This window comes from Hemiscyllium ocellatum, chromosome 31 (assembly GCF_020745735.1).
Source record: "Hemiscyllium ocellatum isolate sHemOce1 chromosome 31, sHemOce1.pat.X.cur, whole genome shotgun sequence".
Lineage (NCBI taxonomy): Eukaryota > Metazoa > Chordata > Chondrichthyes > Orectolobiformes > Hemiscylliidae > Hemiscyllium > Hemiscyllium ocellatum.
In genome coordinates, this window is record NC_083431.1 from 2,621,733 (window position 1) to 2,645,345 (window position 23,613).

General features: G+C 56.1%; 1 protein-coding gene across 1 annotated transcript; it reads left to right on the plus strand.

Moving 5' to 3' along the window:
• The first annotated feature begins 1,593 nt into the window (after positions 1 to 1,593).
• On the plus strand, positions 1,594 to 23,035 carry wdr81 (WD repeat domain 81). Its single transcript, XM_060848055.1, has 11 exons — positions 1,594 to 1,636; positions 3,280 to 6,826; positions 9,848 to 9,955; positions 11,379 to 11,563; positions 12,511 to 12,692; positions 13,478 to 13,640; positions 13,988 to 14,138; positions 14,429 to 15,118; positions 15,420 to 15,565; positions 16,382 to 16,561; positions 20,680 to 23,035. The coding sequence occupies exons 2-11, from the start codon at positions 3,358 to 3,360 to the stop codon at positions 21,001 to 21,003; spliced, it is 5,598 nt and encodes a 1,865-aa protein (XP_060704038.1). The 5' UTR covers positions 1,594 to 1,636; positions 3,280 to 3,357; the 3' UTR covers positions 21,004 to 23,035.
• The last annotated feature ends 578 nt before the right edge of the window (positions 23,036 to 23,613 follow it).

Consider the following 23,613-nt stretch of genomic DNA (forward strand, 5'->3'; position numbering starts at 1 on the left):
GAAGCTGTGGGTGGGAGATCTCCTGAGGTGATGAGGTTCTGTGTGGTCTGGAAGATGATGGTTTGGTGATGGGGGGTGATGTCATGGTCGAGGGGGCAATAGGAAGAGGTGTGCTCGAGTTGGCATTTGACTTCAGCGGTGTTGAGGTCAGTGTGCCAGACCACCACTGTGCCCCCTTTATCTGCCGGCTTCATGGTGAGGTTGGGATTGGAGCAGAGGGATTGGAGGGCTGCGCGTTGTGAGGGTGAGAGGTTGGAGTGGGGGGAGGGGGGTAGACAGGTTGAGGCGGTTAATGTTCCGGCGGCAGTTGGAAATGAAGAGGTCGAGGGCGGGTAATAGGATGTCCAGGTGGATGCAGTGTGTTGGAGGTGGGCAAAGGGGTCCTCGGAAGGTGGGTGGGAATCCTGATTGTGAAAGTAAGCTCAGAGGCGGAGGTGGCGGAAGAATTGTTCGACGTCACGGCGTGTATTAAATTCATTGATGCGTGGGCGGAGGGGGATGAAGGTGAGTCCTTTGCTGAGGACTGATGGTTCGTCCTCAGTGAGGGGAAAGTCAGGAGGGATGGTGAAAACTCGGCAGGGCTGGGAGCTGGGATCGGGTGTGGATGTGGAGCTGGGAGTGGGGTCGGAACCTGTAACTGGAGTGGGTGTGATGGTGGGGGGAATGGGGATGGAGTCAGGACCAGTCTCGGAGATTTATACAGTGTTTGTGTTTCAGTGTTAATTGGGGAAATTCTGTAACCAAGGTGGGTCCCTGGTCATGGCAGGGTGTTTGATGGACACCCACAGAAGGAGAATCTCTTGTGTCATGAAGAGGGAAGACTCGGTGAGGTGTGTGGGGGTGGGGGCTGTGGGGCTGCACTGCTCAGGGGGTGAGAGATCCTGGTGTTGGGGGGAGGGAGGGATGGCGGTACACTCACACCCTGTATTCCGCTAACGGCCTCCTGACTGTAGTTAAGGGGGAGTGTGTGTGTCCCTGAAGGTGGGGATCTCCCGTCCCTCTCTGCGGGGGGTAGGAGTCTGTGTGTGTGGGGGGGGGGTGAGGTGGGGTTACTGTCCCCAGGGGGGTTGGGATTACTCAGCTGGGGGGTGGGGTTTACTGTCCCGGGGGGGGGAAGGGAGTGGGGTTACTGTCCCCGGGGGGGGGTTTACTGTCCCCTGGGGAGGGGGGGTTACAGACCCCGGGGGTTACTGTTCCGGGGGGGGGAGGGGGAGTGGGGTTACTGTTCCGGGGGGGGGGGTTACTGCCCCCGGTTGGGGGGGGGGGTGGGAGGGATTGGGGTCTTTGTGTGTGGGGGTGGGGGTGGTGGAGGGGTTCCTGACCCCGGGAGGGATTGGGGTCTGTGTGTGTATCGGGGGGGTCGGGGGTTACTGTCCCGGGGGGGGTGGGGTTACTGACCCCGGGAGGGATAGGGGTCTGTGTGTGTGGGGATTACTGTCCGGGGGGAGGGGTACTATCCCCGGGGGTGGGGGGAAGTGTGGGCTCTATCGTAAAAGTAGGAGTCGGTATTAGCCCCGCCCCTTTGTCAGGCTGTTTCCTGGTCACGTGCCCAGAATGTATCCAAACGGTGAGTCATGTGACTGGTCACCTGACTCCGCGCGGTGGTGGTTCTGTTGCAGACGGAGCGGGGCGGGAGGTGAGTGTGAGCCCGGTATCTGCTCCTTCCCCAACACCCCCCAGGGCCCACACACCCGGGGGAGAGGGGGGACACGGCGGTGTAGAGGGAGCTTTACTCTGTATCTGTCCCTGTCCTGGGAGTGACTGATGGGGACCGTGTAGAGGGAGCTTTCCTCTGTAGCTAACGCCATGCTGTCCCTGTCCTGGGAGTGTTTGATAGGGACAGTGTAGAGGGAGCTTTACTCTGTATCTAACCCTGTCCTGGGAGTGACTGATGGGGACCGTGTAGTGGGAGCTTTACTCTGTAGCTAACGCCATGCTGTCCCTGTCCTGGGAGTGACTGATGGGGACAGTGTAGAGGGAGCTTTATTCTGTAGCTAACGCTGTGCTGTCCCTGTCCTGGGAGTGACTGATGGGGACAGTGTAGAGGGAGCTTTATTCTGTAGCTAACGCTGTGCTGTCCCTGTCCTGGGAGTGTTTGATAGGGACAGTGTAGAGGGAGCTTTACTCTGTATCTAACCCTGTCCTGGGAGTGACTGATGGGGACCGTGTAGTGGGAGCTTTACTCTGTAGCTAACGCCATGCTGTCCCTGTCCTGGGAGTGACTGATGGGGACAGTGTAGAGGGAAAAAGTGAGGACTGCAGATGCTGGCGATCAGAGCTGAAAACATGTTACTGGAAAAGCGCAGCAGGTCAGGCAGCATCCAAGGAGCCGGAGACTTGATATTTCGGGCATAAGAAGGGCTGATGCAGCGCTTATGCCCGAAACGTCGATTCTCCTGCTCCTTTGATGCTGCCTGACCTGCTGCGCTTTTCCAGTAACATATTTTCAACAGTGTAGAAGGAGCTTTACTCTGTATCTAACCCCGTGCTGTCCCTGTCCTGGGAGTGTTTGATGGTAGACAGTGTAGAGGGAGCTTTACTCTATCTCACCTGTGCTGTCCCTGTCCTGGGAGTGTTTGATGGGGGGGGGGGGCAGTGTAGAGGAAGCTTTACTCTGTATCTAACCCCATGCTGTCACTGTCCCTGGGAGTGCTTGATGGGGGGACAGTGTAGAGGAAGCTTTACTCTGTATCTAACCCTGTGCTGTCACTGTCCTGGGAGTGTGTGATGGGAGGACAGTGTAGAGGGAGCTTTATCCTGTATCTAACCCTGTGCTGGCCCTGTCCTGGGAGTGTTTGATGGTGGGACAGTATAGAGGAAGCTTTACTCTGTATCTAACCCCGTGCTGTCCCTGTCCTGGGAGTGTTTGATGGGGGACAGTTTAGAGAGAGCTTTACTCTGTATCTAACCCCGTGCTGTCCCTGTCCTGGGAGTGTTTGATGGGGGACAGTTTAGAGAGAGCTTTACTCTGTAGCTAACCCCGTGCTGTTCCTGTCCTGGGAGTGTTTGATAGGGACAGTGCAGAGGGAGCTTTACTCTGTATCTAACCCTGTGCTGTCCCTGTCCTGGGAGTGTTTGATGGGGAGGGTGAAGGTAAATCTGTGCTCTCCTGAAAATTCTCTGATTATTACTGTTTTTAAGATGTGTGTGTGAGTAGAGGCAGGTGTTGACTCTGATAAATGGCTCTGAGGCAGTGAAGTATTTGTCCAAGTTTAGTGTTTGCAGGCTCGGGGAAATTAGTTTTTATTGTGTTTTGTTCTGGTGTTTTTTGTTTTGAAGGTGTGGTTCTGCCGAGCAGAGGGAGGTTGCAAGGTCCTGCTGCTGCTGCCCATCGATGCCCTGCATCAGGCTGGGAACATGGATGCTCTGGTTGGATGTGTGGAGAAGGAGCTGGCCATTGAGCGTAGGCAGCTGGGGCCTGGTGAAGGGTGCTCGCTGGTGGCCTATGTGCCCACCAAGTGGCTGGGCAGTCTGAAGGAGAGGAAAGTGCTACCAAGCTGCTGTCCCAGACCTGAGGGCCTCAGTGATGCTGAGGTGACAAGCTTCCTGCAGCCATCAGTCAGCAAGCTGCCTGCCGGCTGGACTCGTATCTCCCTCCAGATCCTGAGAAAGGCATGCCTGGCCTACTGTGTGGGCCCCGACCTCTGCTGTGTGACCAGCTGCTCAGGTGGAGTAGGGAGAGGAGCCAGCAGCCCGGATCTGAGCTCTGTCTCTGGCTTCATGCAGCATGTGGCTGAACAGAATTACCGGAATCTCTGGCAGACAAGCCAGGGCCAGGCGTTGGGGCCTGCTGCTGCAGCTCCTCGGGAGAAGCCTGAGGCCTGCTACCTCCAGGCTCTGAAGGCAGCTCTCAGCCGGGTGTATGGCTGCAGCTTCATCTGGATCGGTGGAGAGTCTGGGCGAGAGCTTGGGCCTTCTCCAGCAGCCGTCAGCCGGGAGCCACAGCCCAATCTGCTTCCTGTCAAGGCCCTGCTGGAGTCAGGCCAGTTCCTGTATGTGATCCAGCCCTTCTGTCAGTATTCACTCCGGGATGTGGTAACCTACAGCCCTGCCAAGCTGGCTAATAGTCATGCCAAGGTGCTCTTTCTCCTGTACCAAGTTCTTCAGGCCATGCAGGCTGCTCACTGCGAGGGGCTGGCCTGTGGCAGCTTGTCCCTGACTCACCTCAAGCTGGATGAGAGACTCCATGTCCAGCTGCAGCTCAACCTGTCTGACTACGAGAGGCCGGAGGCCGGAGAGCTGACCGGGGAAGAGGCTGGTGACCAGGGCAGCGACCGGGAAGCCTTCACTGGGCAGCTGGATGAGTCCTCACTGTCAGCACTCCTCACTGACTGGGTTCATGGGCGGATTAGCAACTTCACCTACCTGATGGTACTCAACAGACTGGCAGGCCGCAGAGCTGGTGACCCCAACTATCACCCTGTCCTGCCCTGGGTGGTGGACTTCACCGTCCCTTACGGAAAATTCCGGGACCTTCGCAAATCCAAATTCCGGCTCAACAAGGGAGACAAGCAGCTGGATTTCACCTATGAGATGACCAAGGAAGCTTTCGTGGCGGGGGGCCAAGCTGCAGATCAGCTGCATGTCCCCCACCACATTTCAGATGTCCTCTCTGATATCACCTTCTACGTTTACAAAGCTCGCCGGACTCCGCGCTCTGTCCTCTGCAGTCATGTCCGATCCCAGTGGGAAGCCAATGAATATCCTGCCAGCATGGAACGGATGCAATCCTGGACCCCAGACGAATGTATCCCCGAGTTTTACACGGATCCCACCATCTTCCAATCCATCCACCCTGACATGCCGGATCTAGATATTCCAGCTTGGTGCAGTTCCTACCAGGAATTCATTGATATCCACCACAAGCTGCTGGAGTCGAAGGAGGTCTCTGCCAATCTGCACCATTGGATCGATCTGACCTTTGGCTACAAACTGAGCGGCAAGGAAGCGGTGAAAGCCAAGAACGTTTGCCTGCCCCTCGTGGACGGTCACACCCACCTGACTAACTATGGGGTGGTGCAGCTCTTTGACCAGCCACACCCCCCTCGGCTGTTCAGGGGTAGCTGTGCCCCACCAGAGTCTGCACCCCCCATCAGCCTGAAGGAGGCAGCAGGGAGCCAGCCGGTGGATGTGGTGGATGGTCTGGTGGTGGAGTCTGTGGGCTCAGAGGGGCAGGGGCCAGGTGATTGTTTGAAGGAGGAGGATCTGGAGGAGGGGACAGAGGCGCTGGATTCCCTGGCTGCCTCCGGTAAGCCTTCAGAGCACTTGCCTCCTTCCTCTGCCTGTAACCTGTCGATGGCAGATCCCCGAGCTCTCGGCAGCCGAGGGAATCGTAACCGAGGCCCGGCTTCTCGTGAGCTCCTCGAGGCCAAGATCCACCTTCCTGAGGGTTTCAATCCTCTGCAGCCTCTGGAGGAACTGGAGAAGCTCGACAACTTCCTGCTGCGTGGGTTGTACAGTGAGTTGCCGGAGCTTGTATGCCAGGATCATGCTCCCCAGCCGTCCTTCTCGCAGTTTGTACAGAGAGACATGCAGGCGTTTGGGGTCCTCATCGCTGAAATCTTCTTTGCTCAGAGGCTACGAGCTCAGGCACCAGACGCCCCTCTGTGGGATCGTTTTCTAGCTGTGCGGAAACTCTGTCCCCACCACATGAGAGAGATCGCTGCTCCACTCCAACACGCTGTCTCGATGTTACTGCAGCTTCACGACAGCCCTGAAGAGTTACTGAAGACTCGAAGCCCTGCTGATTGGAGCCGCTTGTTTAAGTATCGGGCTGTCTGTGAGGGGTTACCGCCCCCCAGCCCCAGCCAGCTGCTCAGTCCCTGCTGCCCCACCATCCCCTTCCCTCGTTACTTCAGCGCTCTTCACCAGTTTGTCTGCACCTACTATTCACACGGGTCTGAAGATGGAGACCAGGGCCGCGATTTTGTCTTCTCTCTCTGGCAACAGTTAGATAAACTCCTGGAGCAGATGCAGCCGGAGGGTCTGGAGATTCTCCTGCCCTTTGTCCTCACCCTCATGTCCAGTGATTTGACAGCTGTCTACACTGCCTGGTATTTCTTTGAGCCCATTTCCCGTGCTCTGGGACCTCGCAATACCAACCGTTACCTGTTGAAGCCCCTGGTGGGTGTCTACGAGAAACCCGGCTATGTCTGTAGCCGTTTCTACCTGTACACGGATTGTTTTGTAGTTCAGCTGATAGTGCGGCTCGGCTTGCAGTCTTTCCTGAGCAGCCTGCTGCCCCATATCCTGCAGGTCCTGACTGGGCTGGAAGGGCCTGAGGAAGACCGGGTACTCGATGGAGCTGGGGAGGATGAGGAAGGTGTGTCGGACATGCCAGCCTCCTACTCCAGCTCTGAGCTGAAGGCTGCAGGACCATGTGACTCATCCAATTTCATCGACTTCTCCTCAGGCATCAGTTTCAGTGACCAGGCTGAGCTGACCGAAAACGAGGACTTCCAGAATGGGATCTTCCTGGGCGACCGGGAACAGGAGTTGCTCAGCCTGGGGAAGCTGAGCGACAAGAGCAGTAACAGTGACGACTCGGCTGAGGACAGAGGCACCGACTCCGATTCTAAGGACAGGCTGAGCCTCCGCTCGATGGACAGCCATCAGGATCTCAAATTGGCCGAGGGTGTCCTCCTCCAGCCCAGGGATGACGAGGAAGAGGAGGAACAGGGGGCGGGGGACGAGGAGGAAGCAGCTCCTGAGGAAACAGTCTTCTGCTCTCTGCCTGATCCCAGGGAAAGGGAAGCCCTCCCAAAGGAGGATGATCTGGATGAGGAAGACTTGCTGAGTGAAGGGAAGGAGCAGAAGATCCTGTTTGGTAAGGGGCAGCACCGCCATGAACCAACGCAGGCCAACCCATCCCGGAGACTTGGGGGGGGGGGGGGAGGGGGTGCGAGGGCTGAGACGGGGGGGGCGGTGAGGGAGGGTGCGAGGGCTGAGACTGGGGGGGGAGGTGAGGGAGGGTGCGAGGGCTGAGACTGGGGGGGGAGGTGAGGGAGGGTGCGAGGGCTGAGACTGGGGGGGGGTGTGAGGGAGGGTGCGAGGGCTGAGACTGGGGGGGGTGTGAGGGAGGGTGCGAGGGCTGAGACTGGGGGGGGGTGTGAGGGAGGGTGCGAGGGCTGAGACTGGGGGGGGGTGTGAGGGAGGGTGCGAGGGCTGAGACTGGGGGGGGGTGTGAGGGAGGGTGCGAGGGCTGAGACTGGGGGGGGGTGTGAGGGAGGGTGCGAGGGCTGAGACTGGGGGGGGGTGTGAGGGAGGGTGCGAGGGCTGAGACTGGGGGGGGGTGTGAGGGAGGGTGCGAGGGCTGAGACTGGGGGGGGGTGTGAGGGAGGGTGCGAGGGCTGAGACTGGGGGGGGGTGTGAGGGAGGGTGCGAGGGCTGAGACTGGGGGGGGGTGTGAGGGAGGGTGCGAGGGCTGAGACTGGGGGGGGGTGTGAGGGAGGGTGCGAGGGCTGAGACTGGGGGGGGGTGTGAGGGAGGGTGCGAGGGCTGAGACTGGGGGGGGGTGTGAGGGAGGGTGCGAGGGCTGAGACTGGGGGGGGGTGTGAGGGAGGGTGCGAGGGCTGAGACTGGGGGGGGGTGTGAGGGAGGGTGCGAGGGCTGAGACTGGGGGGGGGTGTGAGGGAGGGTGCGAGGGCTGAGACTGGGGGGGGGTGTGAGGGAGGGTGCGAGGGCTGAGACTGGGGGGGGGTGTGAGGGAGGGTGCGAGGGCTGAGACTGGGGGGGGGTGTGAGGGAGGGTGCGAGGGCTGAGACTGGGGGGGGGTGTGAGGGAGGGTGCGAGGGCTGAGACTGGGGGGGGGTGTGAGGGAGGGTGCGAGGGCTGAGACTGGGGGGGGGTGTGAGGGAGGGTGCGAGGGCTGAGACTGGGGGGGGGTGTGAGGGAGGGTGCGAGGGCTGAGACTGGGGGGGGGTGTGAGGGAGGGTGCGAGGGCTGAGACTGGGGGGGGTGAGGGAGGGTGCGAGGGCTGAGACTGGGGGGGGTGAGGGAGGGTGCGAGGGCTGAGACTGGGGGGGGTGAGGGAGGGTGCGAGGGCTGAGACTGGGGGGGGTGAGGGAGGGTGCGAGGGCTGAGACTGGGGGGGGTGAGGGAGGGTGCGAGGGCTGAGACGGGGGGGGGAGGTGAGGGAGGGTGCGAGGGCTGAGACTGGGTGGGGGGGTTTGGGGGGGAGGGAGGGTGCGAGGGCTGAGGTGTTGGGGGGGGAGGGGAGGGAGGAGGAGGAGGGTGCGAGGGCTGAGACGTGGGGAGGGGAGGGAGGAGGAGGAGGAGGGTGCGAGGGCTGAGACTGGGTGGGGGGGTTTGGGGGGGAGGGAGGGTGCGAGGGCTGAGGTGTTGGGGGGGAGGGGAGGGAGGAGGAGGAGGGTGCGAGGGCTGAGACGTGGGGTGGGGAGGGAGGAGGAGGAGGAGGGTGCGAGGGCTGAGACTGGGTGGGGGGGAGGGAGGGTGCGAGGGCTGAGACTGGGTGGGAGGGTTTGGGGGGAGGGAGGGTGCGAGGGCTGAGACTGGGTGGGGGGGTTTGGGGGGGAGGGAGGGTGCGAGGGCTGAGGTGTTGGGGGGGAGGGGAGGGAGGAGGAGGAGGGTGCGAGGGCTGAGACTGGGTGGGGGGGTTTGGGGGAGGGAGGGTGCGAGGGCTGAGACTGGGTGGGGGGGTTTGGGGGGGAGGGAGGGTGCGAGGGCTGAGGTGTTGGGGGGGGAGGGGAGGGAGGAGGAGGAGGGTGCGAGGGCTGAGACGTGGGGAGGGGAGGGAGGAGGAGGAGGAGGGTGCGAGGGCTGAGACTGGGTGGGGGGGTTTGGGGGGGAGGGAGGGTGCGAGGGCTGAGGTGTTGGGGGGGAGGGGAGGGAGGAGGAGGAGGGTGCGAGGGCTGAGACGTGGGGTGGGGAGGGAGGAGGAGGAGGAGGGTGCGAGGGCTGAGACTGGGTGGGGGGGAGGGAGGGTGCGAGGGCTGAGACTGGGTGGGAGGGTTTGGGGGGAGGGAGGGTGCGAGGGCTGAGACTGGGTGGGGGGGTTTGGGGGGGAGGGAGGGTGCGAGGGCTGAGGTGTTGGGGGGGAGGGGAGGGAGGAGGAGGAGGGTGCGAGGGCTGAGACTGGGTGGGGGGGTTTGGGGGAGGGAGGGTGCGAGGGCTGAGACTGGGTGGGGGGGTTTGGGGGGAGGGAGGGTGTGAGGGCTGAGACTGGGTGGGGTGGTTTGGGGGGAGGGAGGGTGCGAGGGTTGAGACTGGGTGGGGGGGTTTGGGGGGAGGGAGGGTGCGAGGGCTGTGACTGGGTGGGGGGGTTTGGGGGGAGGGAGGGTGCGAGGGCTGAGACTGGGTGGGGGGGGTTTGGGGGGAGGGAGGGTGCGAGGGCTGAGACTGGGTGGGGGGGTTTGGGGGGAGGGAGGGTGCGAGGGCTGAGACTGGGTGGGGGGGTTTGGGGGGAGGGAGGGTGCGAGGACTGTGACTGGGTGGGGGGGTTTGGGGGGAGGGAGGGTGCGAGGGCTGTGACTGGGTGGGGGGGTTTGGGGGGAGGGAGGGTGCGAGGGCTGTGACTGGGTGGGGGGGTTGGGGGGAGGGAAGGTGCGAGGGCTGAGGGTGGGGAGGGTGCGAGGGCTGAGACTGGGTGGGGGGGTTTGGGGGGAGGGAGGGTGCGAGGGCTGAGCCAGAGGGTGGAGGTGTTGGTGAGACCCAGGAGGGTGGGGGCTGGTATTGCTCACCGTTTGGGAGTGCCTTGGGGGTGTGGAGGAGGGGGTGCTGACAAGCAGGGTTTGACTCAGGGTGAGGGGTCACAGAGGGGTGGTGGTGGTGGTTCACTGCGACCTGTTGTTGCTTCCTGAAGCTGATTGGTTGGTTTGTTGCCATGCAGATACTGCGTGTAAGACGGTGAAGTGGTTGACCGCGAAGCTGGGCCCCACGCTGAGCTGCCGCTACATCGTTCGCAATCTCTTGCGACTGTTGACCAGCTGCTACTTGGGTAAAGTAACCCTTTGTGATCCTGCCTGATTCACACTGGCCTGCTGTCATTATCTTCATGTCAGCAAACAGGTGCAGGCCATTTGGCCCCTCTCGCCTGCTCTCCCTTTCAGTGCAATTGGCTGATGTTTATCTTTCAAATCCCATATTCCCATCTATTTCAAAATAATCCTGGATTCCCATTCCTAACAGTAATCTGTAAACAATACCTTAAAAATATTCACTGACCACCCCCCCCCCCCCAACAATGAGGCAGTGTGTTCCAAAGTCCCCCCACCCTCTGAGATGAACACATTCCCCCCACCCCACCCTAAAAGGGTGACCCTTCATATTAAGCCAGTGCTGCCCCCCCCCCCCCCCCCCCCCCCCCCCCCCCCACTTCCCCCCTCTGTTCAGGACTGACCCACACGGGGAAACAACCTTCCCACAATCCCCTTGATGAGACCTTTCCGGATCTAATCCATCTCCCACAATCCCACCCCACCTTTCCAACCTGTGACAGGAACGAGCCCACTCTATCCAACCTTTCCCCAGAAAACAACCCACTCATTCCAGAGCTGAAAATGTGTTGCTGGTTAAAGCACAGCAGGTCAGGCAGCATCTAAGGAACAGGAAATTTGACGTTTCAGGCCAGAGCCCTCCTTCTTTTCCTGATGAAGGGCTCTGGCCCGAAACATCGAATTTCCTGTTCCTTGGATGCTGCCTCACCTGCTGCACTTTAACCAGCAACGCATTTTCAGCTCTGATCTCCAGCATCTGCAGACCTCACTTTTTATTCACTCATTCCAGGGATCTATCCGGGAAACCACCTCTGGACCAGCTCCCACACAATTACACCCTTCCTTCACTAGAGACCGAAACCACACGCAGTGTTTGAGATGTGGTCTCACCAATTCCCTGGGGAACTGCAGCGGGGAATCCTTCCCTTTATATTCAATTCCTCACGTACTAAAGGGTAACATCCCATTGGCCTTCCTGATTACGTTCTGTACCTGGATACTATGTGGCAGGAGAAAGTGAGGTCTGCAGATGCTGGAGATCAGAGCTGAAAATGTGTTGCTGGAAAAGCGCAGGTCAGGCAGCATCCAAGGAACAGGAGAGTCGACGTTTCGGGCATGAGCCCTTCTTCAGGAAGCCTGAAACATCGACTCTCCTGCTCCTTGGATGCTGCCTGACCTGCGCTTTTCCAGCAACATGTTTTCAGCTACTATCTGTTGTCACTCCAACTCTAGAACTCCTAGATCCCTCTGCAGCTTGGAATTCTGCAGTCTTTTGTCACATGTGTCTGGGGCAGGGGTTTGGGGGTGTGGAGACTGTGGATGGTGGGATTTGTAACAGAGACAAAGATATTCTTCTAAAGTTTAAATTTCACCTCTACTTGCAGCGGAAGTGAATGGAATTAATTTGAATTCCCCTGGTTGCAGGTTCCGAGCAGCATCAGTTTGTGTTGCCTGATGATGATGTTGATGATGTGGGGAATATCTGTGAGTGTCGGATGGTGCTGGGAGATCTGACAGCGAGACCAGTCCTCGAATGCCTGATGTATGTGGCCCAGCTGTATGGGGAGCCCGTGCTTACGTACCAGTGTCTCACCTACGTTGTGTACCTGGTAAGCTCACTGTCACAAGCTTTTCAGCTGTTAGTTTAACGAAACCCTGAAGTTACCCAAGTCCGCTTTTGTGAGATTACTGAGTGAGCGGCTTTCTGATTTGTTGAGTGTTTGGGGTTTTTTTAATAGAAAACTCTTTCCTTTGGGAGCAGTTTCACAAGGCACACCCAAGGAGCTGCAAACGTCCCCTCGGTTCTCAACTCTGTCCTAGTGAATGTAGAAACTTTGCAGCAACTAATTCTTTCGTTTCATGTCACTGAGGTGCTCAACAACAACTTTTGTTTATATCGCACACTCAGTAAAGTGAAACCTCACACGGGTCTTCACAGGAGCTCTTCCGATTGAACTCGGTCTGGTGTGGCCAGTATCTCTGACCCAGGCTTGCTGCAGTTCTCCAGTGAAACCCAGCAAAAGCTGGACAAACAGCGCCTCATTTTCCACTTGGAGATTCTTCAGTTTTCAATATCAAGTTAAATCATTTTAAGTCCTGAGCACCTTGCCCCATGTCCTGAACCCCACCCTCCTGCTGCCCACACACCAGGCCTGATACCAAAAACAGCCCATCGCCAGCTCCTCAGGGTCCCAACCAGCAGGTATTGATTTCCCCCAGGCTGACCTTTACCTCCCCTTCCTCCCAGGGTTAGGCCACAATCAGGTCAACTATGATCTCCTTGACTAGCAGCTCAGGCTGGACGGATCGAATGGCCTAATCTGTCCATATGTTTGTATCTGGGTCACCTCTGACCTGCCTTTTGATGTGTTGGATGGCCAAGGGTTTGAAGAAACACAGTGTAGCTCGTTACCAGCCAGCATGCCCCCACCCCCGAGCGGTTAGGGATAGTCAAACACACATACACGCAACCCCCCCCACCCCCCGAAATCACTTGGAGGGACTCGAACAGCTGGAACAGACTGGCTTCCTACTGACCTGACCTCTGACCCTGCAGGTTGGCCCTGGTAACAGCTGGAGGTTAAACAGTCGGAAGGAGGCAGGGTTACTGTCTGGAGTGGTCCTGATGCAGAAGATCATTGTTTACCTGTCGGACACCACCTTAATGGATGTGCTGCCCAAGATTAACCAGGAAGTACTTCTCCCAGTGCTGGATGCCCTGACATCACCGTGCACCAGGTAGGCCGAGGCTCTGAGACTCTGTCTCCCTCAATCATGGGAATGTCCCTGAACCTGCAACAAGGCTTCTGTGTCTGAGAGTGAGAGAGACACTTGGGGCAGAAGTAAATCTCCCCCAACCTTGGCCCATCTCACCTGACAGACACCAGTTCATACCCAAACCCCCCCCCCCAACACAATCAGCTCGTACACGCACGCGTACACGCACGCACACACGCACACACACACCTTCAGAGAGACAGACCCAGTGCACAGATAAATCAGAACATCTTCCCCCGACCCAAAAACAGGCACCCACACCCACCAATCTACCCCATCCCTCACCCTCCCACTGCCACCCCACACAGACACAAGTGGTTTCACTGAGAGAGGTAAACCTGACCATTTCCCTGCAGCCATGCACACTGAGCCAATATTCACTGCTGTACCCAGCAGACCTGAACCCCACCCCATTCTAGTGAGCACAGGAGCTAGGGAAGGGGCTTTCCTGCAGAGAAAGCTGGGGGACATTTGATGGGGACAGTGTCACTGTGGCTTTATTTTCATCTTCAAAGAGTTAAGGGAGCTGTTTCTGTTTCTAACCTTGTCCTACCCCTTGGGACAATACCCACCTGACTTGGCACCCTGTATCCAGTCAGCTTCTCCCAGTCAAGGTGTTCTGGATTGTTTAAATTTGGTTGGAAGGTGTTGGAGGTGTTCCACTGTAGCTGTGATTCTCAGTTGTACCCTGCGGGGGGGATTGGGCAGGGTGTCTGTAACCATGTGTCTCTGTGTGTGTGTCTCAGTTTCCCAAGTGGGGCCCAGGCTCGTTCGGTGCTCTGTGTGAAGACCCTCCGTCTGATCGTGTTAGTGTGCCTGAGGATTGGACAGGAGATGGTGATCCAGCACATGAGTGAGACTCTATGTCGATTCTTTGAAGGATTCTCTGTCCCTTCTGATGTAGAGCAGGTAAGCCCCTCACAACTTCAGATACTCTCCCTGTTAGCCAGTTTCAAGCTGTACGTCAGTGGAATCCATAGCTTCAGAGATATGTGATCCCAACCCCACACTGACAGGAAATATTAACAAGCACTGCAATGCTGAGGGGGCGCCGCCCTGTCGGAGGGTCAGCGCTGAGGGGGCGCCGCCCTGTCGGAGGGTCAGCGCTGAGGGGGCACCGCCCTGTCGGAGGGTCAGCGTTGAGGGGGCGAAGCAGACCCTGGTCTGAGATGTTTGGGAGGAGGAGAATGAGGTGGATATTTGGTTTCTCTGGTCAGGTCTCTGGCTGTTTGCTCTGAGTTTGCTTCTCTCTGCAGGTGGAAGTGAGTGAGAATTTGAGACCTGGAAGTAGAGGAAACTCCGACAGCCCGGATTCAGGCAGGGATCCCATTGCCCTCCAGGAGCTGCAGAAGGTGTTCAGTTTGGAGATGGCTTATTCTGCCTATGTCCCATTCAACTGCCTGATTGGTGAGGAGGGTGTGTGTGTGTGCGCGCGCGCGGGGGAGGCTGGGATGAGGCCATTGAGTCCCCTCCCTGGGTGGGCTCTGGGGATGTGGGGGCACAGAGCTATTTCATGGGTCTCTGATCCTCTGTCTCTGATGTGGTAAGGGGCCAGGAGGTGCTCTGTATTCTGGGTCCGTTCCAGCACCCGCTCAGGCTTGGCCCTGACCCTCTGTCCCTCGGTGGGAAGGGGAGGGCGATGGGGTGGGGGCTGCTCTGATTCTCAGCCTCTGAGTAAAGCTGTTTGGTGTTTGCAGGTGACACGATGATTAAGAAAGTCCTTCGGAATCACCATCACGTCTGGAAGCTGATGACCCAGTACCAGGAATCGGTGAGCGCACAGACCCAGGAGTCGGCAGTCCCACTCTCTCCAGGTGTCCCGTCGGGGAAGTCTCTCTCCGGATATGACCGGCCTCTGGCTGATGATGGAGTAACCGGAACATTTGGGAGTGTGACGGTGGGGAATCGGATTGAGATCCCAGTGGAAAGTGTTTTGGAGCCTCATCTCTCGGCCCAGGTGAAGCAGTGCCCGACTCCCCTGGTGTTCGCTGGCTCCCAAGAGGGGGGTGCCCTGAAACAGGAGCTGCCCCGCAGTGCCCGGGTGCTGTGTGGGAACTGGCTGGCGTATTGGCAGTACGAGATTGGGCTGAGTCAGTATGATACCCATTTCCACTTCCATCAGATTCGGCTGCAGACCTTCACTGGGCACACAGGCACCATCAAATCCATCGCCAGTCTGAGTGGTGAAGACTTCTTTCTGAGCGCCAGCCGGGATAAGACAGTGCGGCTGTGGCCCCTCTATAACTACGGTGACGGTACGCGAGAGATGGAGCCGCGGTTTGTTTACTCCGAGCACAAGAAGTCTGTCTTCTACGTCCACCAGGCAGAGGCCCTTCAGCAGGTGCTCAGCTGTGATGGTTCCATCCACCTCTGGGACCAGTTCACGGGTAAGAGAGTGCAGGTCCCCTCACCACGGGGAAGCCCCCCCTCCCCAAACAGGGACAGTCTCCCTCAACCCCCCCAAACAGGGACACTGTTGACTCCCCCTCAGAGAGGGTTTAGGGAGACAGACACAGTGGGGTTGGGGGGAGTGTCTTGGAGGGTGTGTGGGGGAGGGGAGGTTTTCTGTTGGGGGTGGGTGGGTGGCAGCAGGGTGCCTTTCTGGGAAAGGGAGCTGGAGGTGTACTCTCCGTACGGTATTCCAATTTTCCCAAAGGGATTTGCAATGTTCTAGTTGGTCTTTTCCAGGGAAGACCGTCAGGGTTTTTGATGCATTTGACTCTCGGAATCCAATCACAGCTGCTGCCTCGATGCCAGCCCCTCACTGCAGCATCATCACGGCCACCGCTGACTCTGTCCTCCACTTCATCGATCCAAGAAAACCCGGATTTCAGGTAAAACCACCCACAGGGTCAACCCACCCAGTGACGGGTCAGTGCTGAGGGAGGGAGCGCCGCACTGCCGGAGGGTCAGCGCTGAGGGAGGGAGCGCCGCACTGCCGGAGGGTCAGTGCTGAGGGAGGGAGCGCCGCACTGCCGGAGGGTCAGCGCTGAAGGCAGGAGTGCCGCACTGCCGGGAGGGTCAGCGCTGAGGGCGGGAGCGTCGCACTGCTGGAGGGTCAGCACTGAGGGAGCGCCGCACTGCTGGAGGGTCAGCGCTGAGGGCAGGCGCGCCACACTGCTGGAGGGTCAGCGCTGAGGGCGGGAGTGTCGCACTGCTGGAGGGTCAGCGCTGAGGGCGGGAGCGTCGCACTGCTGGAGGGTCAGCACTGAGGGAGCGCCGCACTGCTGGAGGGTCAGCGCTGAGGGCAGGCGCGCCACACTGCTGGAGGGTCAGCGCTGAGGGCGGGAGTGTCGCACTGCCGGGAGGGTCAGCGCTGAGGGCAGGAGCGCCGCACTGCCGGGAGGGTCAGCGCTGAGGGAGGGAGCGCCGCACTGCCGGGAGGGTCAGCGCTGAGGGAGGGAGCGCCGCACTGCCGGGAGGGTCAGCGCTGAGGGCGGGAGCGTCGCACTGCTGGAGGGTCAGCACTGAGGGAGCGCCGCACTGCCGGAGGGTCAGCGCCTCTGCAGGAGTTTGTGGTGATAGTGAGATGATGGGGCAGTGACTGTGTTAGTTGCCTGTGGGTATTAGTCTGCTCTCTGGGCTGTGGGTGAGTTTTGCTGGGATCTGTGTGTTTGATTGGTGCTGGGTGCCGGGCCCCTGTCTTGCAGCACGAGTTCCGCTTGAACAGCAGTGTGACAGCTGGGCTGATCCGTTGCCTGGCGGTCAGTCCCACCGGCCGCTCAGTTGCTGTTGGATTCTCCTCTGGATATATCTACCTGCTGGACACACGCACTGGGCTCCTCCTGAAGGTGTGGCAGGCCCACGACAGTGACATCCTTCAACTCAAGGTACGTCAGTCCCTGAGGACCATGTTAGGATAGGGCAACTGCTGTTGGAGGGTCCTCATAGGGGCTGATCAGTGCACCAGGGACTGAGTGACCAGTGTACAGGGCAGAAGAAGACCATTAGAGCAGCAGGAGGCCATTCAGCCCCTCAAACCTGCTCTGCCATTTAATAATATCATGGTTGATCCAACATTCCTCACGTCCACTTTCCTGCCCTCTCCCTGAAACCATCGGTTCCCTGACTGATCAGGAATCTCTCTCAGTCTCAGCCTTAAACACACAGTGACTGTGCTCCCCACAGCGCTCTGTGGCAGGGAGTTCCAAAGACTGAGAACCCTCTGAGAGAAGACATTCCTCCCCATCTCGGTTTTACAGTGGCCTGTTTATTCTGAGTGTGTGCCTATGACTGTGCTCCCAGCCCCTCCCATGAGGGGGAGCAGCCTCTCAGCACTGACCCTGTTAGGCTTCTGTTTCACTGAGATCACCTCCCATTCTCCTAAACCACAGCAAGTGGAGTCCCAGCGTTTGCTCGTAAGACCATCCCTCCAGACTATCCTTCTCTGAATTACTGACCACCAAATGATTTCCTTCCTTCAATAAGGGGCCAAAACTGCTCTCAGAATTCCAGATGTGGTCTCCCCACCACCTTGTACAGTTGCTGTAAGACTTCCCTACTCTTATACTCCAACCATCTTGGAAACAGGCCACCATTCCACGACCCTTCCTGATTACCTGCTTGTCCCGGTGTGCTGGGTTTCATACACAACTATCCCCAAGTGCCTTTGTGCTGCAGCTTTCTGCAGTTTCCCTGTATTTAATTAATATTCCGTTCTTTTGTTCTCTCTCCCAAACTGAGCAACTTCACATTTTCCCAGATTATATTCCATTTTATTCCTCACAAAGTTTGATCAGTCACTCTATCAAACCTGCCTTTCCACATGTTTTTGTGTTACCTGCAAATGTGGTTGCCATGGATTCACTTCCAACCTCCTGTTATGGTCCCAGCACTGATCCTTGTGGACCCCCTGGTCACAGGTCACCAAGAGCCCCAAACCCTATTTGCAGTTTCCTGCCCATGAGCCAGTTCTCTCTCCATGCCGATACATCACCGTGCGCTGCTATCTTTTGACTTAATGTTTTGTGACGTTCCCGGATGAAAACCTTTTGGAAGTCCAAAAACAACTCAACTACTGATTGGCTCTGGCTGAGACTTCCTGAGAACACTGTAATAACTCAGTCAGGCACTATCTCCCTCTCATGAAGCCATGCTAATTCTGTTGATTCGATTATGATTTTCCAAATGTGCTGCGATTACTCCCTTAATAATTGATTCCAGCACTTGTCCATCAATAGATGTTAGGTTAATCTGCCAAAAGTTACCCTTGTTTTGCCTCCATCCTTTTTTGAACGTGGGTGTCACGTGAGCAGTTTTCCAGTCCTTGCCCAGAATCCCCTGATTGTTGGGATGGGACCCTGACTCAGCCCTTGGCTGTCCCCTGATTTTCCATCCCCTCCCCACCCACAGACACAGACCCAGACCCAGAACCCCTTGGCCTGGTGGTCACTGTGATACCTGATGCAGTGACTGACTCCTGTAACTGAGCTTGACATGAAAGGCTTTCCCCTCAGGGACTCGACCCAAGCGCTGCTCCCGATGTGTGATTGTGTAATCACCCTAGTTACCAAGTCTCTAACCGGTGATAATCCTGGTCCGATTGCATGAGTTACCAAGTCTCTAACCGGTGATAATCCTGGCTCGATCGCACTAGTTACTGATTGAAAACTGTTGCAGTTATGATTCAGTGCCTCTCTGGGATGTGGCCATTCCTGGGCAGTTTTCTGCATTTTGCTCCTGTCTGCTGCTCCTACTGAATGGTCCTGAGGTCATTCGAGTGCACATTTTGGGTCTTGGCGTCAAATGTTTACGCAGACCAGGAGAAAGCTGCAGGGGTCTTTCCTGGAGACACGTCAGGATGTGTTTTTGGATTTAACTGTGGTCTGTTTGGTCATGCAGTCATCTCATGTAATGCCAATTGGTTACTGCCCATTTTATCGTCATAGGGTCATACAGCATGGAAAATCAGATATCCTCAATTAATCTAGTCCCCCTAAACCCTTCCTAATAATGTCCATGTCCAAATATCTTTTAAATGTTGAAATCGTACCAGCCTCCGCCACTTCCTCTGGCAGCTCATTATAATTACTCCCCACCCTCTGCATGAAACTGTCATCCCTTAACTCCATTTTATATCTTTCCCCTCTCACCTTAAACCTATGCCCTCTAGTTCTGGACTCCCCACAGGGAAAAGACCTTGTCAATTTATCCAATCCATGCTCCTCGTGATTTTATAAACATTTTATATGGTCACCCCTCAGCCTCCGATGCTCCAGGGAAAACAGCCCCAGCCTGTTCAGCCTCTCCCTGTAGCTCAAATCCTCCAAATCCTGGCAACATCCTTGTAAATCTTTTCTGAACCCTTTCAAGTTTCACAACATCTTTCCGATAGGAAGGAGACCAAAATTGCACGCAATATTCCAACAGTGGCCTAACCAATGTCCTGTACAGCTGCAACATGACCTCCCAACTCCTGTACTCAATACTCTGACCAATAAAGGAAAGCATACCAAGCGCCTTCTTCACTATCCTATCTACCTGCGACTGCACTCCAAGGTCTCTGTATTCAGCAACACTCCCTAGGACCTTACCATTAAGTGTATAAGTCCTGCGATAGGGTTAGGCTCTGATTGGTCATTATCAATTCCTCGGGATATAAACTATCCAAACCTCCAGCCAAAGCAGTCCCTGTCAAATGCTGCTTCCCAATAAAATCAAACACACAACCGTAAACACTGAGAAACTCAGCAGGTCAACACATGAAGAGAGAAACAGGCTTAATGTTTTAGGTCCTGTGACCTTTCATCAGAACAGAAAGCAGCTGGGAAAGGGTGCTGTTTATGCTGATGACCGGGAGGGAGTCTGGACAACACCTGCCCACATCTCTCCTCACTATCCCAGGTCCCAGGCTCGCTCCCCCGAAGAAGCAGCAATTGACCTGCATGACGACTGTATTCACTGCTCACGTTGTGGTCTTCTCTGCTGGGAAGACACAATGCAGATTGAGTGATCGCTTTGCCAAACATGAAAGCTCTATCGGTAATAATGACCCTGAGCTCCCAGCTACCTGCCACTTCGACACCCCACCATGTTGCCATGGCAATACTTGTCTCAGGCCTGCTACTGTGCTCCAGAGACCCTCTACACAAGCTCGAGGAACAACACCTCATCTTCCATGTCTGTACCGCAATGTGTTCATGACCCACCACTAAGTTTAACAATTTCAGAGTGAGACCACCTCCCTCCATGTTATCACCCACCCTCACACCATCAGGTTCTGTTCCCTCTGGGGAAATGTTCACATTTCCTGTTATCATCAGTTCAGCAGTTACATCTCCCCTAGTTTATCGTCAATCCCGAAATCTGCTTCTGTGCTTCCCCCGTTCCCGGCTGCCTTCGGTTCTGATGAGCAATCACTGGACTTGACGCATTAAGTCTGTTTCTCTCTGTACAGATGCTGCCAGACCTGCTGAGTTTCTCCAGCACTCTGGCTTTTGTTGCTGGTTCCTAGTGTAGAGTTGGAAGAGTTGTGGGCTGGCCAGGGTTAAAGGAGTTTAGTTTGTTTGTGTTCAGTGGGCCAGTGTGTGGGCGAACTGTGTTGATCTTGGCTAACATTTCACAGCAGGGTAAACAGAACAGTGGGGCCCTGGGGTTCAGGGTTCACTGGCCTCACACAGCAGCTTGTCCCAGCAGGAAGTCTCACCAAACACCATTCCCTAGCTGGATCCCTGCAGCATTCCGACTTCAGCCAAGATTGGAGAAATGCCCGTGTTTAAAAGGCAGACTTAAAACCTGTTTGAATTGTGGGTGTTCATCCCAAAACCTTCCCCTTTGAAGACTAACTTTCAAACGTAGGTCTGGTTAACTGACACCTCTAACACAATGGGGAAAAGGACATTATTGCCAATGTTCTGGTTAAGCCTCTTGGAATTTTCTACTTCTAAATAAATGTAGGTAGTTATTGTTATCTTGCTGCTCACTGTATTCTGGTTTTCCCTTTGCTCAGAGTGCAGAGAGCAACGTTCTGGTCAGTTCGTCTACTGACCACTCCCTCACCATCTGGAAAGAGTCTGACCAGAAGCCATTCCACCATTACCGGTCACCCTCTGACCCTGTGCACACATTTGATCTCCATGGTAATGAGATTGTAGCTGGCACAGTGGCCAATCGCATTGGGATCTACTCTATGCTGGATAGCTCATTCCCGATCTCCATGAACAAGCTGAGTTCAGAGAACTTCCGTGGAACACTGACCAGCCTTGGGATCCTGCCTACAAAACGGCTTCTCCTGTTGGGATCTGATAACGGGGTGATCAGACTTCTGGCCTAGACTGTTGGAACCTACAACAACCACACACTATTTTCACACAGACCTGCGGCCCTCAGCTCTCCCTTCGGTTATTGAAAGTGAGGAAGTTCAGCTCGTCCTCCAGTGACGAGCACAGTTACTCGAGTGGCCCCCTCCCAGCACACAGGGTTTTTAAAATGTATAATGAAGGAGCTGGTTGGATTTCAATTTTGAAATGCTCTGGAGAAAGGGCAGGCCCGCTCTGAAAGTTTCAGAATGTTTACAGTCTGGAAATATGGAAATTCCTTTTAAACAGAACAGTTTCTGTCTGTCTGTGTTGGCCAGTTGCTCCAGGGCTCCGCTCTCGTTATAAACCAGACCCACTTCTACACTTGGTGCTTTCTGTTCAGTTGATGCTCAGGTGAAAGTTAAGAGGCTGCAATCTGTCTCAATGACTGGGATCCCCTCCCTCCCTCGCTCATTGAGTTATCGTCTACCCCAGACACTCGGTCTGTACTGTCTGTCAGGCCCGTGTCAGGTTATGGTGGGGTTAATGGCTCACAGCAAGCAGGAGCTGGTTTGAGTTCCATTATGTACCTGTCCCATCCTTCCTGATATGGGGAATTAGCCTCCATCTGTTTAAATGATGCATCCACATTAGGTCTGTCTGACTTCAGAGACCCAATGACCTATAGGAGGGGCATTACAGAAATAAGCTTCCTGCCCCTCTGCGGAGAGTGGGCAGTGGGGAGGTAATAAGGAGCAGATATCACTGGGTAATAAGGACCTGGTCACTGGTCACGCAGACAGACAGAGGAGACGGTAAGCCAGGGTGGAGGTCAGGGGTAGTGTCCTGGACAGTCTGACCTCTGACCCTGAGGGGACCTTTTAGGTAAGGGGTCAATAATTACTGCGGGAAGTTGGTGAGTATTGAATGGAGTGTAACCTCCATAGTCAGGATCTGGGGAAGTGTGTCACTACATCTTTAATGGCCTTCTATTCCAGTCTGTATCATAGTGTCTTCAGAAAAAGGAAGGTGCTGAGTGTTTTCTAACGTTTATTTCAGGTATTAAAGAGATACTCGACTGTTAAATATCAAATTGCTCACTGTGTGAGAGGGTTCTGTCTCCATGGAAACCTGACACCCATTTGTTCTGGGTTGGTGTGTGGGTGCACTGTCCCCTCCCTCTCTTTCAGGAGAGGGTGGAGTCAATCTTGAGTCAGCTGGGTGGGGGTTGGCTGTGCACTCATACCCACCCCACCCTGCCCATTGTCCTGTACCCACCCCACCCGCAGCACCCCCTCTCTCACCCCCTCCCGCACCCAGTCTGAGAGGTGGGGAGGGGCTGCTATTCAGCAGTAACTTACCCAGGGTAGGAGCGGGTTAATATCCCTCTAACATTCCTGGGGCAGGAGCGGGTTAATATCCCTCTGTAACATTCCTGGGGCAGGAGCGGGTTAATATCCCACAGTAACGTTCCCGGGGCAGGAGCGGGTTAATATCCCACAGTAACGTTCCCGGGGCAGGAGCGGGTTAATATCCCACAGTAACGTTCCCGGGGCAGGAGCGGGTTACAATCCCACAGTAACGTTCCCGGGATAGGAGTGGGTTAATATCCCACAGTAACGTTCCCGGGATAGGAGTGGGTTAATATCCCACAGTAACGTTCCCAGGGCAGGAGCGGGTTAATATCCCACAGTAACGTTCCCGGGGCAGGAGCGGGTTACTATCCCACAGTAACGTTCCCAGGCAGGAGCGGGTTACTATCCCACAGTAACGTTCCCAGGCAGGAGCGGGTTACTATCCCACAGTAACGTTCCCGGGGTAGGAATGGAGCTATTTCCCGCTTCCGAATCCCGCCGAACAGCTGGTCTTCACAATGAACGTTGCCTGGGTAGAGGGTGCGCTAATTGCCTTGGGGACCTGTTCAATGAATGCCCTCTGACCTCAGGTAACAAGCCATTAAAATTTGTTTTTGTGCCTCTCTGGGTGAACAGTGCACAGGAACATTCCAGAAATACAGGTGATTCATCCACTGATGTGAATATTTATAAATAAAAGCAAAACTTCAAATCTGTTGGCTTTTTTTTTTGGACAGCACCACCCTTAAGAGGCACTTGGTGAGCTTGGGGCTATAGCAGGGGCAGCAGTGTGCTCACTGAGCTGGGATAGGAGGTTGGGTCAGGCTGTTGAGGGGTAGAGTGGTGAAAGATATTCTCAGGAGTGTGATGGAATATTTCCCATGTGCCTGGATGGGGGCAGCCCCAACAACACTCAAGAAGCTCGACACCATCCAGGACAAAGCAAACAACCACATCCACTCCCTCCACCACTGATGCTGAGTAGCAGCAGTGTGTACCATCTGCAAGAGGCACTGCAGAAGTTTGCCCAAGATCCTCAGACAGCTCCTTCCAAACCCATGACCACTTCCATCTAGAAGGACAAGGCCAGTAGGTACATGGAAACACCACCCCCTGCAAGTTCTTCTCCAAGCCCCTCACCATCCTGACTTGGGAATGTATCGCTGTTCCTTCATTGTCACTGGGTCAGAATCCTGCAATCTAAGGGCATTGGGGGCCAACCCAGAGCAGGAGTTTAAGAAACTAGCTTACACCCACCTTCTCAGGGGCCAATGAGGAACTGGCAATAAA

Bases quoted from the DNA above. Each gene is read 5' to 3' on its own strand.
- wdr81 (XM_060848055.1), top strand. From the start codon at position 3,358: ATGGATGCTCTGGTTGGATGTGTGGAGAAGGAGCTGGCCATTGAGCGT. The intron at 9,956-11,378 runs GTAAAGTAACCC...CCCTGGTTGCAG, and splicing joins GTTGACCAGCTGCTACTTGG to GTTCCGAGCAGCATCAGTTT. The intron at 15,119-15,419 runs GTAAGAGAGTGC...GGTCTTTTCCAG, and splicing joins CCTCTGGGACCAGTTCACGG to GGAAGACCGTCAGGGTTTTT.